This window comes from Amborella trichopoda, chromosome 6, assembly GCF_054954075.1.
Source record: "Amborella trichopoda isolate Santa Cruz 75 chromosome 6, AtrichopodaSantaCruz75HAP2 v2.0, whole genome shotgun sequence".
Classification (NCBI taxonomy): Eukaryota; Viridiplantae; Streptophyta; class Magnoliopsida; order Amborellales; family Amborellaceae; genus Amborella; species Amborella trichopoda.
This window is the reverse complement of record NC_142341.1, coordinates 47,041,653-47,066,988: the sequence shown is the minus strand read 5'-3', so window position 1 is coordinate 47,066,988 and position 25,336 is coordinate 47,041,653. Positions and strand designations below refer to the sequence as shown.

At 35.9% G+C, this 25,336-nt stretch overlaps 1 protein-coding gene and 1 long non-coding RNA gene across 2 annotated transcripts; one reads left to right on the top strand and one right to left on the bottom strand.

Moving 5' to 3' along the window:
* Nucleotides 1-1,464: 1,464 nt before the first annotated feature.
* Nucleotides 1,465-15,457, bottom strand: LOC18441993 (exocyst complex component SEC6). The gene is made up of 17 exons (XM_088870905.1): nt 15,267-15,457; nt 13,608-13,748; nt 12,991-13,009; nt 12,713-12,801; nt 12,411-12,498; nt 11,803-11,883; nt 11,492-11,571; nt 8,351-8,442; nt 7,478-7,499; nt 6,105-6,212; nt 4,206-4,274; nt 3,992-4,036; nt 2,933-3,048; nt 2,683-2,808; nt 2,155-2,306; nt 2,000-2,062; nt 1,465-1,793 (listed from the first exon to the last, which is right to left on the bottom strand). Exons 2-17 carry the CDS (start codon nt 13,622-13,624, stop codon nt 1,668-1,670), a joined length of 1,293 nt encoding a protein of 430 aa, XP_088727031.1. The 5' UTR covers nt 13,625-13,748; nt 15,267-15,457; the 3' UTR covers nt 1,465-1,667.
* Nucleotides 15,458-17,842: 2,385 nt separating this feature from the next.
* LOC148781821 (uncharacterized) lies at nt 17,843-18,608 on the top strand. The gene is made up of 2 exons (XR_016056889.1): nt 17,843-18,180; nt 18,386-18,608. It is a non-coding gene; the product is annotated as an uncharacterized LOC148781821 (long non-coding RNA).
* The last annotated feature ends 6,728 nt before the right edge of the window (nt 18,609-25,336 follow it).

Here is a 25,336-nt window from a genome sequence, read left to right as displayed (position 1 = left end):
GGATTATGATTTGGTTTGCAATATAGTGCAGGCTCATGCAATATATCGCATTTCCCAATGCAATATAAGATTCCTAATTAAATTGGGTTCTAAATAATTATGATTTGCTTTGCACAAGGTAGATGCATTGCATTTGCAAATGGATTATGCGGATGTAATGAATTGCTATTTGCTTTGCACAAGGTCCACCTTCTATTGGTATTGTCCTCTTAAAAAATGCACTCCACCACATCATTCTAAAGGAATTCAATTCACCAAAATTTTATTCCTCTTTCTTCCAATAAGATTCTGATTCGTGATCAAGCATGTTGAGGATTTAATTCGCTCCAAGGAATATATACATGTACCTGTTTCTTACTTAAACATGTTCACGGGTTCACTTTTGGTTCAATATGTGTGCAAAACATGCACCTCATATGAAGAAATTGACCGATATTGAGCTCTTTTTACTATGTGATTTTTTTTCTTGTCATCAATTTGAATGGGAAGAAAGTAAAAAGATTACATTTACAAATGAACTGTAGCTTCATCATCATCAACGGCCAAGACTTATCCCAACTCATTTGGGATCGGCTACATGTATCCACATGTATCCAGTTCTACCGTATAAATTCAGGATTCATGAAAATATGAGGCGAAGTTTTATGGTGATTGCCTCCCTAACACAATCCTCATTTTTTACTTGGGCTTGGGACCGACATTTACAAATGAAAAGCCTTTTGAGGATGGCATGCACAACGGTCCAGTACCTATTCTATCATTTTTATAACATAACCTATAAACGTTCATAAACAACCTAAACACATGAAATATCAAGAAAATACCTAGACCCGTCAATTTTACAATATGATTATTATACTTAACCTGGTGTGCAACAAAGTGGGGGAAAATTTGAAATCAAAGTGTAAAATAGTCACTCTTAAAAAGATCCGGGTACTTTCTTGATATTTCAAGCTTCTGAACCACCTGCATGGTCTGTCTGGGTGTCCTAGATATTTTCCTTACAAAGTAAAATAAATGAACCTTAGCTGCCAAAGTAATAGTTGGTACGTGACCTCCTTGTAACAAACAGATAAATAATCTTATAGTATGCAATCCCTTGAATAAAACCTAACCCAAAATCCAGCATTCTAAATAAAATTCTTAAAATGTTAGTACACTGAACTTCTCTCTCATTTTCCCTTGATTCAGTTGTCATACAAACTCCATTGAATTTCGCCAAAATGTAAAATTCAATGGCCGAGATTTAGGAGCTATTTTGAAACTATTGTGCATTGGTAGAAGACAATCTATAGAAATATTCCATAATTAGGAATGAAGTGTTAGTTTGGAGGATCTTCAAATTATTGATAAGACCGGCATGCCGAGTTGTTCATTGTACAATGAACATTGTAAAATGAAGTTTCAAGTTAAAAACACCCCCCTACACCCCATATAGATGCATAAAAGGATTCTGCACAAAAATTTAATAAGCAATGAATTACATATTAATACAAAAAATAGCAAAATTACAAATGACATGCTTCCAAGATTCAAAAGAGATCCTAAATTTACATGAAAGCAGCTAGTTCACACCAAGAAAGAATAGCATTTTAGAAAAGAACAGCAGATATGAGAGAGAGAGAGAGAGAGAGAGAGAGAGAGAGAGAGAGCAACTAGAACTTCAACTAGAGCTTCTTCCACAGAGAACCCTTTGAAGAGAGGCATTTGACTCTGCCGAAAACAAATCCTGGTTTGGGAGGGTTCCCATTTACAAAAGAATTCTCATATGTCTCCCTACACTCTTCCACAACCTGCACATCCATCAGATAAAACGAAATCCATTAATCCCATGCCTTTATTAAGGCCACATAAAAGTAATTATCCTACAAAATACCAAAAATATAAGTATTCGACTCTAAGATTCGACTCTAAGACAAAACCAATTTTGAACCTCAGTTACCAAATAAAACACTATCGGAAAAATAATCATCTGACAAGTGGATGAATAATTCCTCACCTCCCTTGCATCCTTTCGGGGTATGCCTTCCCTCATTCCAACAATCTTTTCAACGACTTCAGGCTGTAAATACAAATGATATATCACAAAAAAACTCTTCTTTTTAAGGAAAACAATGCCGATAATTAAAATATTCATTCACTAGAACTACTTACTGGGCAGTCAGGGTGATTTTGGAGAATATTAGTAGATACAAGAGTGAAGGAATCCAGACTCACAGCTGAAGCTAACTCACGTAGATCAGACAAAATCTGCACTCTCTTCTCTCTCTCTCTCTCTCTCTCTCTGTCAGAGCATGCATTTACCACTCACCTCAGTCCCTCCCAAACCATTATAGGCCCAAAAAATAAATTACCAATTCATTTTGCAAATCCTTTGGCATAAAAAGCAGCCCTAGGAAGTTGCTAGAGGTCCATTATTCAAGGACATGGTGCGTCTCCTGAACTTTAACACTGGTAGCAGTAGAGCAATGACATTGCAGTTGGTGAATTACTCAGGATGAAAATTCATGCCAGTATGAAATTTTGACAATACATTGTTCGCAAATCAAAAGCCAAATTGGTGTTTACAAGTAATATTTTCCAAATTTATAAATTACATAAGACTTTCACAAGGTATGCTCTTCATACTGATACACAGCAGGCATCCTCCAAACTATTATGAGATTTTGTTAAATTGCATACTTTGCACCATTGCGAGAATACAAATGGAGAAGAGATGACAAGAATACTCCATTAAGGGAAGGCCAAATGTAGCAATGGGGAGACAGCAGCAAAAGTAACCCACCCCATCCCACCTCTCCCGAATCTCTACTCAAATTATCCCAAGACAACCCAGCAAACCAATAGAAGCGAGATCTACCCAAAAGCAGAATCAACAAACCCAGCTAAAATCTTTGAGCAGCGGTTTCCCAGGCCTGCCTGAAAATATTACCGAAACCTCTCCCATGGCCCAAAACCCCCAGCTTCTCTACCATATTCAAAGCCACAGCTCTGGATCCCTTCCGCCTAAAGCCAACGTAAGAGACCCTAGACCACAATCTGAACCACCTGCTCAACCCAGACCCATAAACAAACTTCCACCCTGTCCCTCGTCACTTACCATTATCCCTCAAACCTACTCTCAAAAACTTCTATAATAGATTGCAGTTTTACCATCTTCATGAGGGAGGACATCAGCTCCAAGAGAAACTCTTTACTCCGAGCCTCTCGTGTCTGCCTTCGATGCCCAAAGCATGACATCAAATGCATCATAGCTCTGTTGAACACGCCTCAAGTCTTCTGAAGATTCTTGGATGGTGAAGGTGTTCTGTTCTCCTTCCCGTCACAAGATCAACGAGCACTGTGCAAGGCTCAGCTTAAAACCATGGTCACCTTAACGAAAATATGGATCTAAATCCAGGGAATACTGCCTCATGTATGGCACCATCACATATTCAGACAGATTGGTAACATTTATGGATGCTTCCTCAAGGTGGCCTGGAATTTATTTGGCTCGCTACCAGTAGGTTCTTTTCAGATCCTGCTTGAAACGGCAAACCTGGCCACCATACCCAAGTTCATCAATCCAAACATTGCCCACACATGGTGCCCAACCCAAATTAATAATGAGAGAGGCAACTTAGATTGCCATGGTGGAACATCAATCCAAACACAGCCAACTCCACAAACTTCGGCACTGGGTCAGGGTGATAACCTGGACCGTGAACATGAAGGCTGGCAGACCATAGTCTGCTATAAGAAAAATCACCATCTTCCTTAAAACAGCCGAAGCACCAATGCACTTCTATAAAGTGTCTAAAATGAGGTACCTTCATAAGCAAGTTCACAACATCAACATCCATTGCTTCATTTACACAATACCCTCAATTTCCATAAAACAAGTCAACAGAATTCCTTTGATACTAGAACTTTCTAACATTAAAAGTACACACATCCTTAAGAAATAAACAAATAAAAGTATGCAGAAATAAACAAATGAAAGTATGCATACCGTTCTAGCTTCCTCCGAAGCAGCTTCAGGATCCTCAAAGACAAGCTGCAGGCACATTTAAGAGCAATTAAAAGTAATCAAAGATGGCAAAGTGGGCGTTTATCAGTGAATAAAAAGTAATTAAAAAGAACTAGCCTGTTCATATCCAACCAATTCCTGTGATAATAGCTTATTGAACCGCTCTTCAACCGTTTTTGTGAGATGTTCTTAACACTTATCCTTGTAACACGTCCCCTTTTCCTGAGCTAGGCTTTTCGGTGAAGCTGATGGAACTGCAAATTTTCTGCAAAAGGTATAAAGATCATTTACAAACATATGCAATAATATTGCTACCTGATTTAGTTCAAAAGCTAAGTTCTTCTAGCAAAATACAACTGTGACCGAAATGCTGTGCATCATCACATGTCATGTGGGTAAACAAACATGTCAAGCAAGCACAACAGGTGCACAATAAATGATTATTGTAAGAATTGATATAAAGAGATCAAGATGTTACAGAAAAAGCAACCAACAACGTTCTAATCATGGTAAGAACTGATATAAAGAGATCAAGGTGTTACAGAAAAAGCAACCAACAACATTCTAATCATAATCATCATGTGAGCAGGACAAAAGGCGTCACACGCTATTACAAAAACACCATTAAAAAGAGGTCACACATAATTACAAAAACACCATTAAAATTATATAAGAATCTTTGCTAGAGAGATTATGAAACCATGTCCTATGAAGTGGCCAGAATATCCAATCTCTAAAGTTGCTTACAAGTCAATTCTCATACGTCTTACATTTTACAGTTACAGGATTGAGTTATTTCAAACATAATAGAATTTTCCATGATTGAAGGATCTTGTACAAGATGCCATGCTAACTTCTAGTATCTCAAAACCTGAATTCCATCTGGACCACTTCTAGTATCGCAAAACCTGAATTCCATCTGGAACTGAAATTTAATTTACATGTCATGTTCACATGCGGAAACAATAGGTTTCTTTCAAAAAGTAGATTTATCCAATGTTTCACTACTCAGCCCGAGTAATTGCAGGGTGCCATGCCTGGGTTCCCCCAAACTTGGGAGTATATAGAAGTCAGCTAAAAATATTTATAATAATTATAGTTGATGTAATATTGGATTAAATCAATTATAATTGACTTATTATTATTATTTAAGTATTTTTATGGTTTCCTATTTTTAATATTTTTTTTATTTTTCCTTTTTCTAATTTATTTTAAAAAAATATGATATTTAACCAGTTTTTTATCTTTAGTTTTGAAAGCCTTTTTCTCATCCTATATATACTCTTTCTATTGTTTATCCTTTTCTTTATTTTTCCCTACTTTTAAAAAAATTTCAGGATTTTTTACAATTTTTTATTATTTTGATCTTTCCCAACTAGATGCGTACTCAGAAGAGCCAACCCAGACTAAATTCAGTAACTCGGCTGGTTAAGTGCCCGATTTCTCGGGACGAGCTGAGTTCTAAAACCTTGGATTTACTTAAACAAATATAAATATATGCACACTTTCAACGTTTGCTTCTGTTGTCTAGAGGTATCAATCTCTTTATTCAGTTCCTTAACTGCAAATCTGAATCTTCTGCCTTTCAATCATGAAAAACGGGAATGAATAATATATATGGATAAATAATATTACATCCTTGCATAGTCTTTAACATATAAATTATTTAGACATACTTTAAGTTAGAATGCATACATGCATACATCTGTCAACTCATATATGCATATATATATATACAAACACATAATAAAGAAGTACGTTGACACATGTATCCAACAGAACTTTACAAGCAATAGGCATCTCAAAACTTGAACCTCTTGAAGGCTGCAGCTGATTTCCTCTCTAATTGCCCCAATTCTACTTCAAGCAACTAAGAATGATACTAATAAAATGTTTAACCAGTTAGTCGCTCATGAATTTGTACACTTAATTACCAAGACAACCCTGTATTAAACATAATCAAATGACAGAAACCACTATTTGTCATCACATCAATAAGGATAGAAATAACGTAGAAAAATGAATATTTACATCAAAATAATCACTTGCCAAAGATTCTTGTCTAGCATAGAAGTTATTTAACTCAGGCACATACTTTGCAGATCTTCGACGATTTGCAATTGACGCCATTGCTTCACCTCCCTCAGCTTCAGCTGCTTCCTCAGCTAGCTGCTGATCAAGAATCTCTTGCATTTCAACCACCCTGGGTCAAGGAAACTAATAGTATCATCAACATCACAAAGAATGAGGTCATGATAGGAACTTGAACTGGAAACAAGTGAAAAGCACGACAGTCACTGATGACCTTTGGATCGTCAAAACATTATTCAACAACAATATCATTCAAACATGTTAAAACATAAATATGCCTTAGCAAAAAAAAATTTAAATGAATGTGATTTTTTTCCCTCAATAAGCAATCAAGTATATGCATTAAAAGTTTAAAAATAAGTTATAATATTGTGAGAAAAATATTGTACAAAATACAAATAAAATAAAAGAATATAGGTCTTGGATGGTACATAATCAAGCTCAAACATAGAAAAGCAGAAAATGTGCTGGACCAGGTTTAGTGATGCCAAATTTTAGCAATATTTGCTGAATCATCAACCAATACGGATTCTACAGTAGGCTGGGGCTCAATGAAAACCTCAAAGACTAGGTGATGTATTACATGGTTCTCAAGAATGTCTACTTTCATATTATCATTCCTATACTACAGGGTTGAGACTTGAAACCTCAGAGTCAAATCTCATTGCTAACAGCTTGTTCAAAGATGTGAACTGCTTCCTTGGCATCCTTGATACATTATATTATGAAAACAGTGCAACGTTTGTTGTATGGAGACTTCAGTGTTCCATTTCAAATGGCCATCCAACTACAACAATGTCGTTTGAAGCACTGACTGACCACCATTGACTGGTCTGTAATCATATTCCAGGCAATGGTGGCAGAATGTGTTTAGTTTTGTATTCGTGTGTAACACGGTTGTTTATAGGCAGCTTCAAGACATGTATATAGGTACCTTCACTGATATGTTAATGGTTTTTCTCCTGAGGCTTACTCTGCTTTTTCTTGTTTTCAGTGGCACATTCCTCAAATACCTAACATTGACACTTTTTATGTCATGGTAAACTTGTCAACATAAAACACGAATTAAAAAAAACATGCATAAATTAGAGGAACAGAAACAGGTGTCATGGAACTTCAGAATTTAGACCACTGTTGATGCTAAAAGCAGTATTCTACTTTATTTGCAATCACATATAGTTATGAAAGCTATTATTATCGCCAATCCATTGTAGACTATTTGATACTAATAATGAACAAGGTTTAACATGATTTTCAAAAATCAGAACATGAAAAACTGCTTTAATTAAAATGAGATAACAGTTGATATGTGAAGCTGCCAAATCATATGAGAAATATTGAGGATCTCAAGTTAGAAGAATTCTTCTCAGGGCATACCTTAGCGCACCAACAATTGAGGGCTGCAAAAACAGCAAGAAAATAAACCATTCATTAATGTAAAGCACATCAACACAAAAGCAATCAATGAAATATAAATACGTCTGTAGAAGAAAATGATAACAAAATAAAATTGGTTCAGATCATATACTCAATTATTCGTTAACAAAGAAATGGAACATTCTCAAAATAATATGACAATGAAGAGCAACACAAGCTTTAAATCTATGCAAGAAATATGATATGCAAATAACACACCAATTAAATCATTCTCTTTTTTTATGAATAACACCGATTTAATCAATGTCTAAGCAAAAACAGAAGATAGACAGCTGATACATTTCCAAAATATGGTCCATATACCAAAAGGCAGACAGAAATCAATTTATATAATGTCCACCTTTGAAGAAAAGTTACAGACTGAATAACTGCTTTGCTGGAGAAGCAGCAAACACCAAGAGCATGGAGAGATAAGGAGGAGGAGAGAAGATGAATAACACTATGTTTTATCATGCACCATGTTTTCCCATGTCTTTCTAGCTTGAGACTTTATATAATTCCTTGGCAGTTAAACTTTTCCCAATCGACTTACAAGGGGAAAAAAAAAACTCAAGAAGAATTCCTCAGAGAGCAAGCAACTAATAAACTTAAAACTCGTGCACTACTAGGAAATAATGGTCTAAAACCTTGTGCTGGGATTCTAAAACCAATTTAAATAAGCATGAAAGAACTTCGATAAACAAGCTGAGCAACAAATATGCGTAGATATATCCATTTTCAAAAAAGTACGCATAGATATATCTCAGTGAACTTCATGAAACAGCCAAATACAATGAGAACAAAGAAACAATTAATGTATGAAGCTTCCCGTACCTTTCTTTAGCAAGTTTAAAGAAGTTGGCAATATGACCCCATATAGTCTTTTCGACTGTTTCCCATGTTCGATCCACATCTTCAAAACGTTCCTGAAGAAAATTTCATATACAGATGATACGTTGTGCATAATATGCATACATGTTTCCAACAGTAAGTGTAAATGACGATAGCATCACCACATGAAACAATTAGCTAACTAATGATTGACAAGACCATAACCAACCAATCAAAACTTTAGATAAAGCCGTTACCAGAGATGACATAGCACTATGAAGATTTTGCTTCTACAGTGGCATAATAACAATTTCCAATTCCTTTCTTTATCCAATCAGAAGGTAATTTTTCTAGCAGTTCATTCATAGAATATCCCTGTAACAACATCTGCGAGACAAAAGCGAGCATAAGTATTTTTGCTCGAGAGGTTAATGCCACAAGAGATCATCAATATCCCAACTCTTTCAAAATAAGCATCTAGATAGCCCTTGCAGTATAGAAATGAGGACTATTTGGAGAAAAAATAAAATTGTCCTATCAAAACAGTGATCAGAAGAAACTACAATGAAGAATACGTGAGTTAGGTTATCTTCTGCAACATTCCGGAAAAGTAATCACTAGAAATTCAAAATTCGATACAGAATTTTAGGAGGATAACCTGCTGAAAAACAATTTGGCATAGAATTTGGAGGATTGGAATGCAAACAAGGGTCTGTTTGGCAAGAAGCATTGAAATCCTGAAAATTGTAAGAAACTTCTAATTGGATAATGATCAGCAAAGAGTTACTAGAGCCAAGTATGGGCTGTTGGGGATGGGAAGGAGGCAAGGAAGTAGATAGGTCATCTAAAGTTCCTAAGGCATCGCTATGTGTAAGTCATATAGGGTTAGTCTTCCAATGGGATATAGAACTAGGATGAGTGGCTGTTTCAGAGAGTGGTTTGGGTGGATTTTCAGGCATTTAGGACCAGTATTTCAATTTGGACAAAGCAGTGCATGATCCAGATATCAGAGTGGAAGATTATTACGGATCAAAATGGGAGGGTGTTGTGGACTTCAAGGTTTAGCAGGGATCTTCGGGCTGCAGAGGCCTCAGTGTAGGTAAGGTGTTTTTAAAAATGTTCCAACGAGTCCATACACAGTTAAGAATGGAACACGGTTCCTTCTAAAAATTCAATCATATCATAGTTAAAAATGGACTTGGTCCAGGATTCTATCATTCCAACCAGCATCCACTCTTGGCTGTTCACTGCAATTGACAATAAGTTGCCCGAGGATCATCTTCAGCATCGGCCCCATGTACCAAACTCTTATACATGTGCCGAGTTGTGACAAAGAAAATATATTGTCATAGAGCATGTTAATAAGGAGGATTCAGTGCTACTTTGGTCCTCTTTGAGATGCCCTAGTGATGCTAACATTTTTTTTTGTTTGACAAGGTTACATAGGAATGGAACTTGAGACGTTGGGCTATGAAAACCGAGCCTTTACCGTCTTGACCTGATGGCCAGTTGATTATCTAGCTCATTCCAGGAGAAGAGACACACACTCTAGAGGATGTGCATGTTAGCCATGCTATGCAGATTATGGAGACAAAGAGGAACTGAAGAATTTTTGGCAATTTAATCAGGTTGGGAGGTGCTTTCTAAATTGTATTAGGGTTTATCACCAAAAACACCATGATTCCAAGAATTCTACAGCCACGTGATCAAGATGGTTCACAATTAAAGAAAGAAGCAGGATTGTAAAAGTGTAACTTTGATGGGGGAACCATGGGCTTTCTAGGTTAGTAGCATCATTAGGGCTATGATCATAAGGTCTTCAAGGTCTTTGCTTGACCGCCATCTGGTGATTCAATGGAGGCAAAGGCAAGACCTCCTGTTACCTTACAGTATTTCGTCAGCATTTCTCGAGCTGTTCGATCACCGAGTCACTCATCAGAAGGGGTGATGGGATAATATTTAGTCTCGAAGATTAACATATACTCAATGACATTATTGAGCAAAGTGACATGTTAGAACTTTTCATGTGTTCTTGAGGAGAGGTAAATGAGGTTATAAAATCCTTGGAGAAGGAGGGAATCACGTCCACAGGGAAATTGTAAATATAACCAATTGTAAATATAACTACAGAAAATAACACTAGTCAACTGGCACATTATTAAGCTGCAAATGAAATTTCCAAAAACCAAAAAAATGATATTAAAAAAAAAAAAAGCATTTGTCACTTCACCATGGCCGAAACACAGGCATGGCTTGAGGAAGACAAAATTGCAACTAGGAAAGCAAGAATCCCACTGATAGTAGAAGAGATGAACCATATGTGATTCATTGAATTAGTAATGAAGCAGCAGTGAGTTGGAAGTTAGCCACTTGTGAGTGAAGTTAGGGAATTATGCGACTTTGGCTTCTCACAAGTTTGGTTCCACTATGTGCCTCAGAGTGCTAATGAGGTGGAAGATGCCTTCGCTAAGATGGCATGGGGTGCTGCTCTATTCCATTTCCTTTTATCACCCCTTAGTTGTATTGTCATCTTGACATCTACTACTCCTGTGTTTCATTATTTACAAAATCTGACATCATTTCAACATAATAAGCGACATTTAGTTATTTACGAAAGTGGGACAAAGGCTCATTTTTTAAATGCACTAGCTATGAACCCTACAAGAAATTATGGGAATAGCAAGCAGAAAGGAAATCAGAACAATCCATTTAAAAATTTTAGTATTTTTATGAAACATACCAAACAACCAAAAAACAAACACTGGACAAAGTCATTGCCATTTTGTTCAAGCCTGAAATTAGGAAAAATTGAATTGTACTAAACTCTAGTGCACAACTAGTACCATAAGGAGACATGAAAAGCTTTCTCATTCACATTCTAATCCCATTATAGATAGAGAAGAAAGCAATCCAAGTAGCTAATAAACGTGTCAAATAAACATACAAGAAGCAGGTGGATTTATTTCAGAATATATCACATTAAGTAAACAAACTACCACAGCAAACTACCAAAATAAAATACTAATACAAGGAGCCTCTTTGATTGAAAGTGCCATATCTATGGCTGAAAGATTTTGCTTTAAAACCTCTGGAGGAAATTTAAAATAATACAAAATGGATGGTGAGGGCTGTGCAACTGCAAACCTTAGCCTGCCAACTTCTTCCTTGTGAGATGATGCTGCAGCTAATGCAAACCTCCGCTTACCATCAAGTGCAATCAACTTCTTTCAGAATATTAAGCGCGAAGTATAAGTCAGAAATATGTTTCAGCAGCATGCAAACAATAACTGTAAACTCAGTAAAAACAAAAAAACATGACTTCAATTCCGTGAGTCGACATCTTCAGAGCCCTTTCCCAACTATTAGGGATCAGCTACATGAATCCTGGTCTGCCCTCAGTGAGGACATCAATTCCGTGAGTGATACAGTAAAAAGAAAATGAGCACCGAGAATACCTCAAATGTGTGAATGAGCTCTTTATCGTCATTCAAAGATTCTCTTGCTTCAGCAGCTTCAACAGATATTGACATCATCCCCTACATCCTATAAAAAAGTGAGTGGGTGATGGACAGATTAACAACCCATAATAACTAGGAACAACATCAGAACAGTGCCTAAAACCCGTCCATAAATCATGCAGGTGACCCCCAAACATGAAATTTCAAAAAACTATTTCATGCTGGCCTATTTAACAAATTTTTTATTTAAAAACACTTCTGTTTGGTATGCGAACCACCTGACTGAGGACAAAATAGTCTTTTAGGAAAAAGGACTGCTAGAGGTCCTGCTCTGAGATTCCAACTTTCAGTAGTCACATTCATGATTTATGCACAATGATCTTTTTTTTTCTTCAGATAAGTTAATTTAGGCAGGATTTCCAAGCATTGTTGTTACAGCAGAATATTGTTACTTTCATGGTCAACTCCAAAACTACTGCATAAGAGACCATTCATCATTACAACTATATGGTGCTGTTAATATCAACAATAAACAAAAATGTTTCAAGAGGGGTTTTTAACAGGAAGTGTCCAGAATAAAATATCCAAAAAAGTCGAGAAACCACCTTTAGTGTGTTCAAGTTGTTCCTTGCATTGCTGAGGAGCTTTATGTGATCATGGTTATCAATTAGTGTTTGACACTCTTGACATAACCTGCAGCACAAAAACAACAGTATTAAGGAAACAGCACACTGCAGAAAAACAAGTTCATTTTGTGGAGACATGAGGGGAGAGGGTGATAGGAAGTCAATTACATTTGGGTAGTAACGGATCTGAAACCAGAACTGAGAATAATGCATAATGTATGCAATAAGACAAGAAATGGAAATAAATCAGCACTGTATGTGAACTTGAGCTTATAACGAACTTGTCAATGGACAAAAAAATTTCACGGAGCTGATTTATTGTCTTCTGTGATAAGGAAAAGGCATCTATCCCAGCTTGCGCTTGCTCATCCTGAAAGCATGGCATAACTAAGCGAGCATAAGCTGATATTTTAGGTCAGAAAGACTCAGAACAAAGTTTTTTGCAATTAATTCCTACAACAGATGTTTAGAAAGTGCCTTAAATATGTAATGAAGCAGATCCATGTAGGGTTACAGAGGGAAACCTACGTATTAGATAAGTTACGGGAAGAAGCAATACCTGATCTGCAACAATGGTGCTGAGTTGTGCATCATTTGCCAGAGAGAAATGATAAAGAACTTGATTTAGAATACATATAGGATCTGAAAAAGAGGCTCAGAATCCACTAATATAGAAATTAATTTTATAAAATTTCCTTGAAATCACTAGTACAAGAATACTCTATACATGGGAGAGGTTCAACACACAGTGAAATGCCATGTAAATATCTAAACTGGAATTGGACAAATGCCACCATACACAAACACATTGATAATATTGTGAACCCCTCATCACCCTTTAAGCCATATCATACTATAACTGTCATTTCATTAATTCATTTATGTAGGAGTAACCCAAACATACAACTGAAATTAGCCTAAACAAAATCACCTCATCCACGAAACAAATAATCGAATTGTTCCAAATTGGAAACAGAAAATTGTTTGTCACGATTTCCAATCTGAATGATTGAATATAGATATGGAAGCAATTCTAATAATCCATCTTCTCTCTGTGTTCTGCTTCCAAAGTTGAATAGGACTCATGTTAAATTCCTTCTTCAACACGAGTACATAATTAATCAGATGACATTCTCAGTGCAATCCATATTCTGGCAAGTGAAGGAAATTCCATACCTGATAACGAAGGACATAATCTGCTTTTATAGAAGCAATCGAAGAAAAAAGTTCAGGAAGAGGCAATAACTTTGCCACTTCACGTACATCAGCTTCTTTCGCTTCTATGCCTAGATCTTCCATCATAATGTCACCTGATTGCTGTATATTTCAAAGCATTAGCATTTTAATGTGATATATCTTGCATGCATAAGCAAAATAACAATTTGATATAACAAATATGCAATAAAAAAAGATTTAGATGAGCATGACACTCCAGTTTGATTAGTGACCATGGAATCTTTAAATTAAGCTGATAAACTTAGAATAATCTTCAGTAGAAAATGAAAAGAATTGGCATTGAAGTTTCTAAGAAAATTCATGATAAATTCAAATTTATGAGAAATTTCATGATATACTCAGTGAACACCATGATACACAAATTTCACCAGCGATTGAGGCTTATGTATGGGACTGATACAGATCAACAATAAAAAAGAAAGGAAATAAACTGCGGAAAATATTTGGTCACATGCTATTCTACCTATTGGAAAAGTCATGTCTAACTAAGGAACAAGAGCGTATGAAAACTTTAGGGAACTGAATTTCCTCCCTAACATTTTTAGATAAGGGATTGTATACAATGAGACTATTTACCTTTTGTATAGAAAGGTCACAATTAGTTACAACCATTTGACATGAAATTTGATAGCCTGGGTGTATCACAAAGTTCGAGAAAATTTCTTTTGAACTTTGAGCTAGGTCAGTGAAATAAATGCAGCCACCCAATTTTACATCAATGGTCAAGATCGATTGTGATTGGTCTCATTATATACTTTCCCTTTAGGATAAGGTATTGGTCAAGAGAAGGCAAAAAGATGATCAAGATCAAACTGCTAGTTCATCATCAGTATCATCAAACTGCTGGTTATTAAACAAAAACGCTTTCACCCGTCTTTAAATAACAACAGAGGTAGAAGTTTTTCGATATTCTGACAAAAAATTACACCATTTTGTTCCAGGTTATTATCTAGAGATAAAGTAAGGACTTCAGCTGACTTAACAATATAACTCCTTTTGATTGTACAGCTCAATATCATAGCAAATAAAACCCATCCATTAGGTCACAACTCAACATGGGAGATCTAATACACACAAATCATAACATTAACAAGTAATTAATTAATAAAAAATAAGATTTTGGGTTGTCCAGTTCCCATTAATTCTGGACAGGCTAAATGATTTTCTAGCATCCATGCATTTCAGAAAGGGAAGAGAGAGAGAGAGCGAGAGTGGGTGTGTAGAGAGAGAGAGAGAGAATGCGTGCATGCGTGGGCTATCAAAACAACAGCCCGATGCTTAAGCAACAAAAATTAATATGTTAAATTACACATAGAATGGATTCTAGCTGAATTTACACGATCCATGAACACATTATTGCGGAGACAAATGCATCAATCAATCAACGGAACGAAGAAAGAGACATAATAAATTTTCAGAATGGTATGGTGTTGCAGCATTACAGTTATCGAATTTCCATTGATTGTTAGGAGAACAATAACAAAAAATTAGCAGCACATGTTTCCCAGAAACAAGCTTCGAGATCTACGGATCAAATGAATTTTTATAAGGAAATACACAATAGCTTGAAATTTAACAGTAGAATTCAAAAGAGCATACCTGGAAGTGGCGCAAGCTTCTCATAAATGAGAGAGTTGAAATGGCCCCTTCGATTTCACGTACTCCCTCTTTCGCTTCGAGTCTTTGAGGCCCAGGCCCGTTGAAATAACTCGCGTGATAATGATAAGAAAAACACCCGGTTTTAGAGCGCATGGGAATTGGTCACGACGCACCCCCGGCTCATGAACGTAATGAGTCATGTTCTGACCGGGCTCCCCCCTTAAAACTAGCATCATATATTTTTACAAAATAGTTTGATATGGGTGCAGTTTGTATAGAGCCTAGGCTCTAAACAATCAAATTAGAGCCTATCTTCAAATAGTATCGAGAAATGTGGTTTCATTATTGGAAATCTTTGTGATAGCCTTAAAATATATTTTCATATTTATTTATAAAGCTCAAAGCTTAAAAAATAGCGTAGTCTATGAAAACTTGAAAATCTTGAAAATTGATGATCTAAACATGCGTTACAAAATACACTATTTTCAAAACTTGAAATTTATTTTTTTTCCATATCCATGCATCTTGATGTCGAGATGATCAATTTGAAGATATTTGGGCATAAAAAAAAAACTCTTTTAGTGAACTTTTTGAGGTAGGCTCAAATTTGATTATTTAGAGCCTATATAAACTTTTCCCAAAAGAAAATTGTTGTTATGATATTGAAAAACCTTCAAATTAATCATCTCATCTTTGATTGTGATTGTAAAAATATATTTGGATTTTAAGTTCTAAAAATAGCATATATAGGATTTCAAGTTTTAAAAATAGCATATATCGTGTGTGTATGCTATTTTTAGAACTTAAAATCCAAATATCGTGTGTATATATATATATATATATATATATATATATATATATATGCGATTTTTTTAAATTTTGTCAAAAAAAAAGAAAGCATATATCATAACACGGTATCTCCATTTTGTAAATAAGTATTTATGGATCCACAAGATTTTTCATTTTTTTAGCTCCAAAATTGATAGTCGGTGGTGCAATTTGATTTTAAAACCACCATGAATATTTTCAATGCCAAAGTATTTTCTGGACGAGGATTTAAGGTGAGGCTTTAATTTATTTTCATAAAGCCTAGGCATTATATAAATTAGATCCTAATTTTTTTTTCCTTTTTAAAAAGTCTGTTAAATTTTTCTAGATCCCATCTAGATCCTATAAGTCTATATTTTTATTTTTATTTTTATTTTTATTTCATTTTATTTATTTTTAAATATTTTTTTGATCACCAATTCGGACCAATCTAGACTTGATCCAAAATACCAATCCAACTATCCAACATGCATATGCGGGTGAACGATCTGCCCCACCAATCCTGGTTTTAGAACACTGATACGAATAATAAGGTGAGGTTTGTATAAGGTGCACTATACTTTACAAGCAAGGCGGACCTATAAATTTTGCTAGAAGACGTAGCTCTAGTTTCGAAATCCTAAAATAGCGTGAAAATCTATATTCAACTACACTTATGAAATTTAAAATTTCAAAATTGCTGCAGATCAAGTAACACTATAAACACTTGAAAATCATGAAAGTAGACGGTCTAAATACCTTGTTTCAAGATGCACTAATTTTAGGATTTGAAATTCAATTATATATAGATATATATGGAAAGGTTTTCCCAATGCCTATACGAAAAAATGAACAGTGGTTTCGCCTATCCTCATCACCATCTAAAATAAATTGCACGCTCACAATTGTTCAGTAGTATTCCATTTTCCATTTTTTTTTTTTTTACAAATCAAAATGACCTGAAATTTGGAACGTATGTACATCTTAGTGAGGTGAACCTAATAAAAATATAAAAAAAATAATTCGTGAAAAAATATTGAACAAACTACCTTCGAAACTTTTTAGGGGTATTTTGATCATTTTTTTCATGTAAAATATTTTTTTGATATTTTTTGTAGATTCGCCTATTTTTTATAAACACATGCTCCAAATTTCAAGTCATTCCGATTTGTAAAAAAATGAAAAATAAAACACTACCGGGCAATCGTGACCGTACGATGAAATTTGGATAGTGATGAGGGCAGGCGAAATCATTGTTCATTTTTGCCTATAGGCGTTTTGTAGTATCTTCGTATACATATGTATATTCATACAGCTCAAGGTCTATATGGTTAATTATAATTCTTTCTAACTTTGGAACACTCTTTTCTACTGGATTTTTAAGATTCACTTTACATCTATTGTATAAATTGCAATCCTAATAAGAAAAAGAGTAACATATGGCGAGACCATTTACCTTTGATACAATGTGGTCACAATTAATTTTAACCGTTGGATGTCAAATTGGGTGGCTGCATTTATTTAATGGACTAAACTCAAAGTTAAAAAGAAATTTTCTCGAACTTATCAGATTTCACATCGGATGGTTATTAATAAATGTGACATTCTTATACCAAAAGCAAGAGTAATGATCTTATAGGACCCTACCACACTGAATAGTAGGGGACCCTGAGGGTCATTGTTAAATCGCAGCCTCAGCCTCGAGATTGGGATTGGGATTGGGAATGGGGTTCCCATGGCAACTTGCCTCATAGCAGGTTACTGGCAAAGACACAGGTTTTGTACCTTATACGTCTCTCTCTCGTACGGCTTTTCTCAACCCAAACGTGTTGGACTCTATTTCTTCTCCCATATCTCTCTCTCCTTCCTGCTTCAAACCCCATTATCAGCCTCATCTCTCTTTCCTTCTTAAGTTCTCTGGTCTCCTCTACTCTCTTTTTGTCCCTCTCTAGCCATTAGTCTCTCCTTCTCTTGCCTCCAATGCACACACACCATCTCTCTCACCATTAGCGTCTCTCTCTCCATTAGCTTCTCTCTCTGCTGGATGTCTACATAGCACGAGCCATCTCAGACAAAAGAGGAGAGTTACCATTGAGATCAGATTCATGTATGTGGAATCCAATACTCCAAATTCTGGTTTTTCTTATTGGGCATACAAAAATCATTTCTCGGTAGCAGAGTGGTGGAAAACACAGTGCTTACCCTTTTCTCCTTTTTATTTTCTTAGTTATGTATATGATTGTTGCTGTTGTGTGACCGTCACTCTTCATTTTTGCGCATGTATTTATCATGGTGTCCATATTGTTGAGCAGGTGCGAGGCTCGTCTCTATACCTGGTGGGGGTTTCTCCTATTAATAATGCACTTCACAAGTTGACGACAATCGTGTTATATGTGCTTCAAAAGTCAATGTCGCTATGCTTATTTTAAGTGTATTTCTTGTTCCTTTGGATAAGAAAGTACTAATAATAACGACTTCCCGTGTTCTTGTAGGTGAAAAAATGACTAATTCATCAAGATGGTACGGTTTATGTGATGATTATCTTAGGAGCTTACAAGATTGGAACACAAGTGTTAGCCCGGATTTTTATGATTTTCAAAAGGAAATAGAGTTATATCAACATGCAAAATGGGTTTTGAACTCAATCAGATATATCCATAAACATATGACATGCTATTTATATCAAAATAGCCACAATAAGTTGCTGTAAATTCTTTGGAACTTAAGAGGATGTACAAATATCCTTAAGCTTGTAATCCACTAAAGAATCTTTAACAAAAAATCAATCGCAGCTATTGATAAATTCTTCTAAACAATCCAAAAGAAATTTTCAGCAAGCATGCATCACCCATTAAAAATCATTCTATCGATATAGGAAAATACCCAATAACTATTTTCCCTGTTCATAGAATACTTCCCAATCTTTTTGCAATATTTCTAGATGCATAAGATAAACAAGAAAGTTGGAACAAACTCACCAATTTGTATAAATTTGTAGGCACAATTTGAGAGCCTTTTAGAGAGAGAAAGTGGCTGAAAATGGATTTTCCAGCAAGATACAACCCAAGATGAAGCACAAATTTCCAGCAAACAGTTATTAGCAATAATATATAGAGAGACAGAGAGAGAGCTCCTTCGAGATGCAACATGGTGCTTGGGTTGATCTTGTGATTTTGGAGGGCTCTCACAAAGATGAGAGGCACGTCCTTGCACCTAGCTCACCAGGAAGCATAAGAGAGAGAGAGAGAGAGATTTTAGGGAGAGAATGAGAGCTCGTGCATGATGCCCCAGTCTCCCAAAACCCTTTCTATAAATATAGCTACAAAAAAGAAAATATAGAGAGACACAGGTAGAGAGAGAAATGATAAGTGTTGCCTCTCAGTGGCCACTTGTCCCTCTCTTCATATGGGTATTTCTTTTTCTCTACACAAAGCACTAGCTTATTTTAAAATACTTTTTGAGTGGGAAGAAACAAAATAAATAAATCAAATTTTGGGCCCTTATTTTGTAAATATTTGAAAACACAATTTTCTATAACATTGCCCCACTTGTTTCAAATATTTATAGAAGTTGCTTGAGCTGTACATCCCCAAACAACAAATCCATCTACACATATGATCTATCCACTCAATGGCATCAACCACACATTCCCATGCTCATCAATTATCATGACGTATTGCGTGATCATCAACTATATCATGAACTTCACCTATATGCATCTAGATTAGTGGACTTTCTCTCTCTCTCTCTCTCTCTCTCTCTCTCTCTCTCTCTCGCTTGTGTCCTCCGAAAAGCATCGGACGCTCACACTGTGATACATACATCACCAAAAAAATATCTGTTACCTGAAAAATGTGAATAACCATCAATACAACGAATCATGCCGTGATCCCATAAGGATCCTCAAACTGTCCAAACTACCCATTGCAAAGTGAAAAACGGTGTCTATAAGATATACCAACTGGAGGTCATGCTCAGTGAGTCATGCCAAATACAACTGTCCAGTTTGATCATCACAATGAGGATAACAGAGTCAAAGAACTGCTAGTTGAAAGTCATGCTTAACTATCCAAATATCCAAGCTAGCCATCACAGTGCGAAAATATAGAGTCAAAAGACTACTAGCTGGAGGTCATGCTCAATAAGTCATGTCAAATATAACTGTCCAGTCTAGTCTTGCAATGTGGAAAACAGAGTCAAAAGACTGCTAGCTGACGGTAGTTCATGACACATACGCCTCCGAGGGATTTCGCCACGTACGAACCATTAAATGTCCGAAGACATATCCTAACCACCCTCGGAGGGTGCTTACACATGCCACATAGGCGTCATCAATACAAGGCAGATATGCCACACAGGCGAAATGTAATCACATAACATTCCACATGATCAATAGCTGTGCCACTAAGGCTCATCACAGGTGTACCATAAGAAACCCGTGGATCTCAATCTCATACCCCTTACACACTTTTCATGTGTGTTTATGTTGACACCTTTAGTTAACGGGTCAGCTATCATGAAATCTGTGTGGAGATATATTACCTCTATATCTTTTCATCCCACAAACTCTCTCACATAATGATACTTTCTATCAAATGTGTTTTGCAATATTATTGTACATAGGATATTTAGAAATGGATATGACAGCTTGGTTGTCACAATGATTAACTGTTGGCGTGTTCTCAAATGTAGCCAATGGTATCTCACTGAGAAATTTTCTTAAATATATTGCTTTATTGACTGCCTCATATAAGGCAACATACTCTGCCTCCATTGTTGATTGTAACATACTCTTTTGTATATGGCTACCCCATGATATACATGCTCCTCCATAAGTGAAAAACTATCCAGATGTAGATTTGAATTCATCCTCTCTGTTAGCCCAGTTAGCATCACTGTAGCCTTGCAATTCTAATTTATCATTTCCATAGCATAAGCTATAACTGGTGGTCTTTTTTTAGATATCTAAATATTTTCTTGACAATATTCCAATGCTCTATGCCTAGGTTACTCATATAACAGCTAGCAACCCCCATTATATATGCTATGTTAGGGCATGTGCAATTTATCAAATAGTTTAATGATCCTATTGCTTGTGCATAAGAGATCTTTTCTATAATTTCTTTTTCTTTATCAGTCTTTCTCATAAGGGGTTCCCATTGGTTTAGATTCATCCATTCTAAACTTTTTCAGTATCTTTACAGTATATAATTCTTAGCTTAAGTAGGATAATATTCTCTTTTTAGCTCTTGTAATTTGCATGCCAAGAACCTGCTTTAGTTCTCCAAAATCTTTCATCTCAAATTGTAAAGATAACCACTCTTTGGTTAAGATACTTTAGTTTTCCAAAGTGAGAAAATATAACCATCAAGCTTATCAATCTTCACTAAATCAGTCAATACAGCTCTAGGATTAGCCATTTTAGATACAAATTAAAACCCCTAAGCTCTGATACCAATTGTTAGCCCAAATAAAGTGGATCTTTATGATTTTCAGAAGTAAATAAAGCTATATCAACATGCAAAATGGGTTCTGAGCTTAATCAGAAATATCCACAAACATATGACATGCTATTCATATCAAAATATCCATAACCAGTTGTTGTAAATTCTTTAAAACTCAAGAGGGTGTACAAATATCCCTAAGCTTGTAATCCACTAAAGAATCTTTAACAAAAAATCAATTGCAGCTATTGATAAACTCTTCTAAGCAATCCAAAAGAAATTTCCAGCAAGTATGCACCCATTAAAAATCATTCCATCGATATAGGAAAATACCTAATAACTATTTCCCTTGTTCATAGAATACTTCCCAACCTTCTTGCAGTATTTCTAGATGCATAAGATAAAGAAGAAAGTTGGAACAAACTCACCAATTCGTATGAATTTGCAGGCACAATTTAATAGCCTTTTAGACAGAGAAAGTGGCTGAAAATGGGTTTTTCAGCAAGTTATAACCCAAGATGAAGCATCAGTTTCCTGCAAACAGTTTTTAACAATAATATATATATATATATATATATATATAAATATATATATCGAGAGAGAGAGAGAGAGAGAGAGAGAGAGAGAGAGAGAGAGAGAGAGAGAGAGAGAGAGAGAGAGAGAGAAAGAGAGCTCAATCGAGATGCAACACAGTGCTTGGGTTGATCATATGATTCTGAAGGGTTCTCACAGAGATCAGAGACACGTCTCTATACCCAGCTCACCAGGAAGCATAAGAGAGAAAGAGATTTTAGGGAGAGAATGAGAGCTCATGCATGATGCCGCAGCCTCCCAAAACCCTTTCCATAAATATAGCTACAAAAAAAAAAAAAATAGAGAGAGGCACATGTAGAGAGAGAAATGACAAGTGTTGCCTCTTAATGGCCACTTGTCTCTCTCTTCACATGGATCTTGTTTTTCTCTACACAAAGCACTAGCTTATTTTAAAATACTTTTTGCGTAGAGAAGAAAAAAAAAAAAAAAAATCAAAATTTGGACTCTTATTTTGTAAATATTTAAAAACACACTTTTCTCTAACGACAAAGACATCACCACACCATCAAACAAAGAAATATCGTTCAAGATGTTAGACAATCAATAAATATGAACACAAGTGAACTTTAACGACCATATTCTCGTTTACCATTTAGCTACTTGTTAACTTTGGCAGTAATTTGCATTGTCTTATTATGTAACCAACTTGTAATTTAAAGTGACTCGAAAGTAGTTGGGGATGACTCACTTTTATTCTCATGACAGTTGAATGTGGTTTAGTACTGTTTGTAGCCGTGGTTTTTATGCTAGTTAAGTATGTGTGCATAATAGAACCCAAGTACAATAAGCTTAGGGTAGGGTCTAAGGTCGTGGCGGTAGCACCCCACACCTTAGTCACCACGCCGTGGTTTCGACTAACACCGCCCCACTGACATCTTCAAAAAGCTAACTCCTAATCTACTTGAAAAAATGAGTAGGGGCATGTTTTCCTCACTAAATTACCCAAAAAAATAGAGTGCAACTTGCCCATCATGATTTAACTCCTTAATTCCTCATGATGTCTTGTTTGAGAATAATCTTTTTGTAAAAGTTGTTTGTTGCACAAATGCGGTTCATTTGATTGATTTTTCTTATCTGCCTTCTTCGCATATTTCGTATTTGGTCAGATGCGATAGTGAGTAATTTGTTCCTTTCAATTAATTATGTTTGCTCTATCCATTAGTGACATTGAGTGTTTGTCATTATTGATGCCTCTTTGGGGCATAAAATCGTAAAATATGTTGCCAAGGCTTGAAAAAAAAAAATGCTAGTTTGATGTTGGATGCTGGAACAGCTTAGCTACCATGAGAGAGAGAGAGAGAGAGAGAGAGAGAGAGAGAGAGAGAGAGAGAGAGAGAGAGAGAGAGAGAGAGAGAGAGAGAGAGAGAGAGAGAGAGAGAGAGAGAGAGAGAGAGAGAGAGAGGAGGGTGGAGATGGAGATTTGGTCCTAGTAAATTGTTTTTCAATCCGCATTTTTGAGAGACCTTAATAGAGATGAGAATTTAATGTTTTTGAAGCAATTACATTCCTCCATTTCATTCTACCCTTATTAGAAGCAACCTATCAGTGTTTTTTAAATTTAAGAATAATAACTACCTTTATAACCTGTACACTTGGCAACCATGTCTCAAAATTAAATGTATACAATGAAAAGGAAAACAGAGAAAATGTTGTACTAAAGCTTATACACCATGAACCAAACCCCGTCTTGAATATGGATCAAATTGTTTAGTACAATTTTGCCTGTCAATATATTTATTTCACAGCTATGCTTCTCAGCACTTTAAGTGCTAAAAACAAAACTCCCAAAAAAAAAAAAAAAAAAAAACCTTGAGACATTCATAAGAAATCTTTGTGGCAAAATAACTAACTTAAATGCAACATCAACTTTTGAAAGACTCTCAATGCTTGGACATATCATCCTGTAGAGCCATGATCTGCACCTATAACTTATTCATACATATAATGAATAAAAAATACCCAATCCCAATCTCAATCTCTTACTATTCTCAAATGGCAGAGAACAGAAGCTCAGAGTTCAGGTCTTGTTATCGACTCTTGCCCAGCTATTGGAAATGTGCTGCTTCTGCCTACTAGCTCAGTTTAGGGTTCTTTTGAATCCGTATGTCACATTGGGTTAGATGTTTGAAACCACCAAACTTGCAACTGGAATTCGACCCTGCAATCAAACGGATGCGCTAACGAGCGCTAGCAGTGCGTAAGCACGAAACGAGAGAGGTACGTAAACACGAAACGAGAGAAGTACGTAAGCACGAAACGAGCGAAGTACGTAAGCACGAAACGAGAGAAGTGCGTAATCTGGAGGTTGGTGCTGCGATTTTAACGATAATTTTTAAGGGTCCCATACCATTGGATGTGGCAAGGTCTTGTAATATCATTACTTATGTTCTCATTGTGTAGGATCCCATAAGAAAAATGGATCTTTATACTAGGGCACTTAAAAAGCACGATTACAATATAATCACTGTCATGCATATCATGTGTGCAGTCCGGAGACTTATGTAATGATATGTTTAGTGGGACCCACTCTACGATAGGGAAAAAGCCAAGGTTTTGGCTCAATTCAAGTACCGAAATACCCTTGTTTATAAGGCATGTGGGGCCCCGGCCCTCAGGTCCAAATTGTACATGTCAACCTGCAGTTATTACCTACGCAGGAGATTTGTGTGACTTTAAAACTTTTTGCTAATCTTTGGTTCGTCCTAAGAATAATTTCTATAAAAAACAGAAAGTGCTTAAAGCTTCCCATATCCAAATTCAGTCTTTATTTGAGGTAATTTTGAGTTCAAAATCAAATTGATGGGGGTACTTTTGAGCTGCATCAACTTCCTTTTTCTTTTTGAGATCTCAATTTAGCTTTCCTATACTTGATATTTAGCGTTTGATAAGCAGGATTTGAGAGTTTAAAGGGCTCAAGAACACACTTCCAAATGAACAATTTGGACCCACAAGGTGATGAGTTGTTTTTACTTAATTTAAATCCAAAAATTGTGTTTAGGATGGCAATAGTGGCTAATGCTTAGATACGTCCCAACGGGCTAGTGTTGTACAACCCGCCGGTTTAGACCGTCAATCTGAATGGGAATCGATCGGGACCGAACTGATTCTAGGATAGTATAAATCCAGATCCGGTTTCCCCTAAAACCCCATGATATCTGGTGATTATGAGGTGGATTCCAAAAATTTAAATGGACAAACCCAAGCGCTCCCTTTGACTCCAAGGAG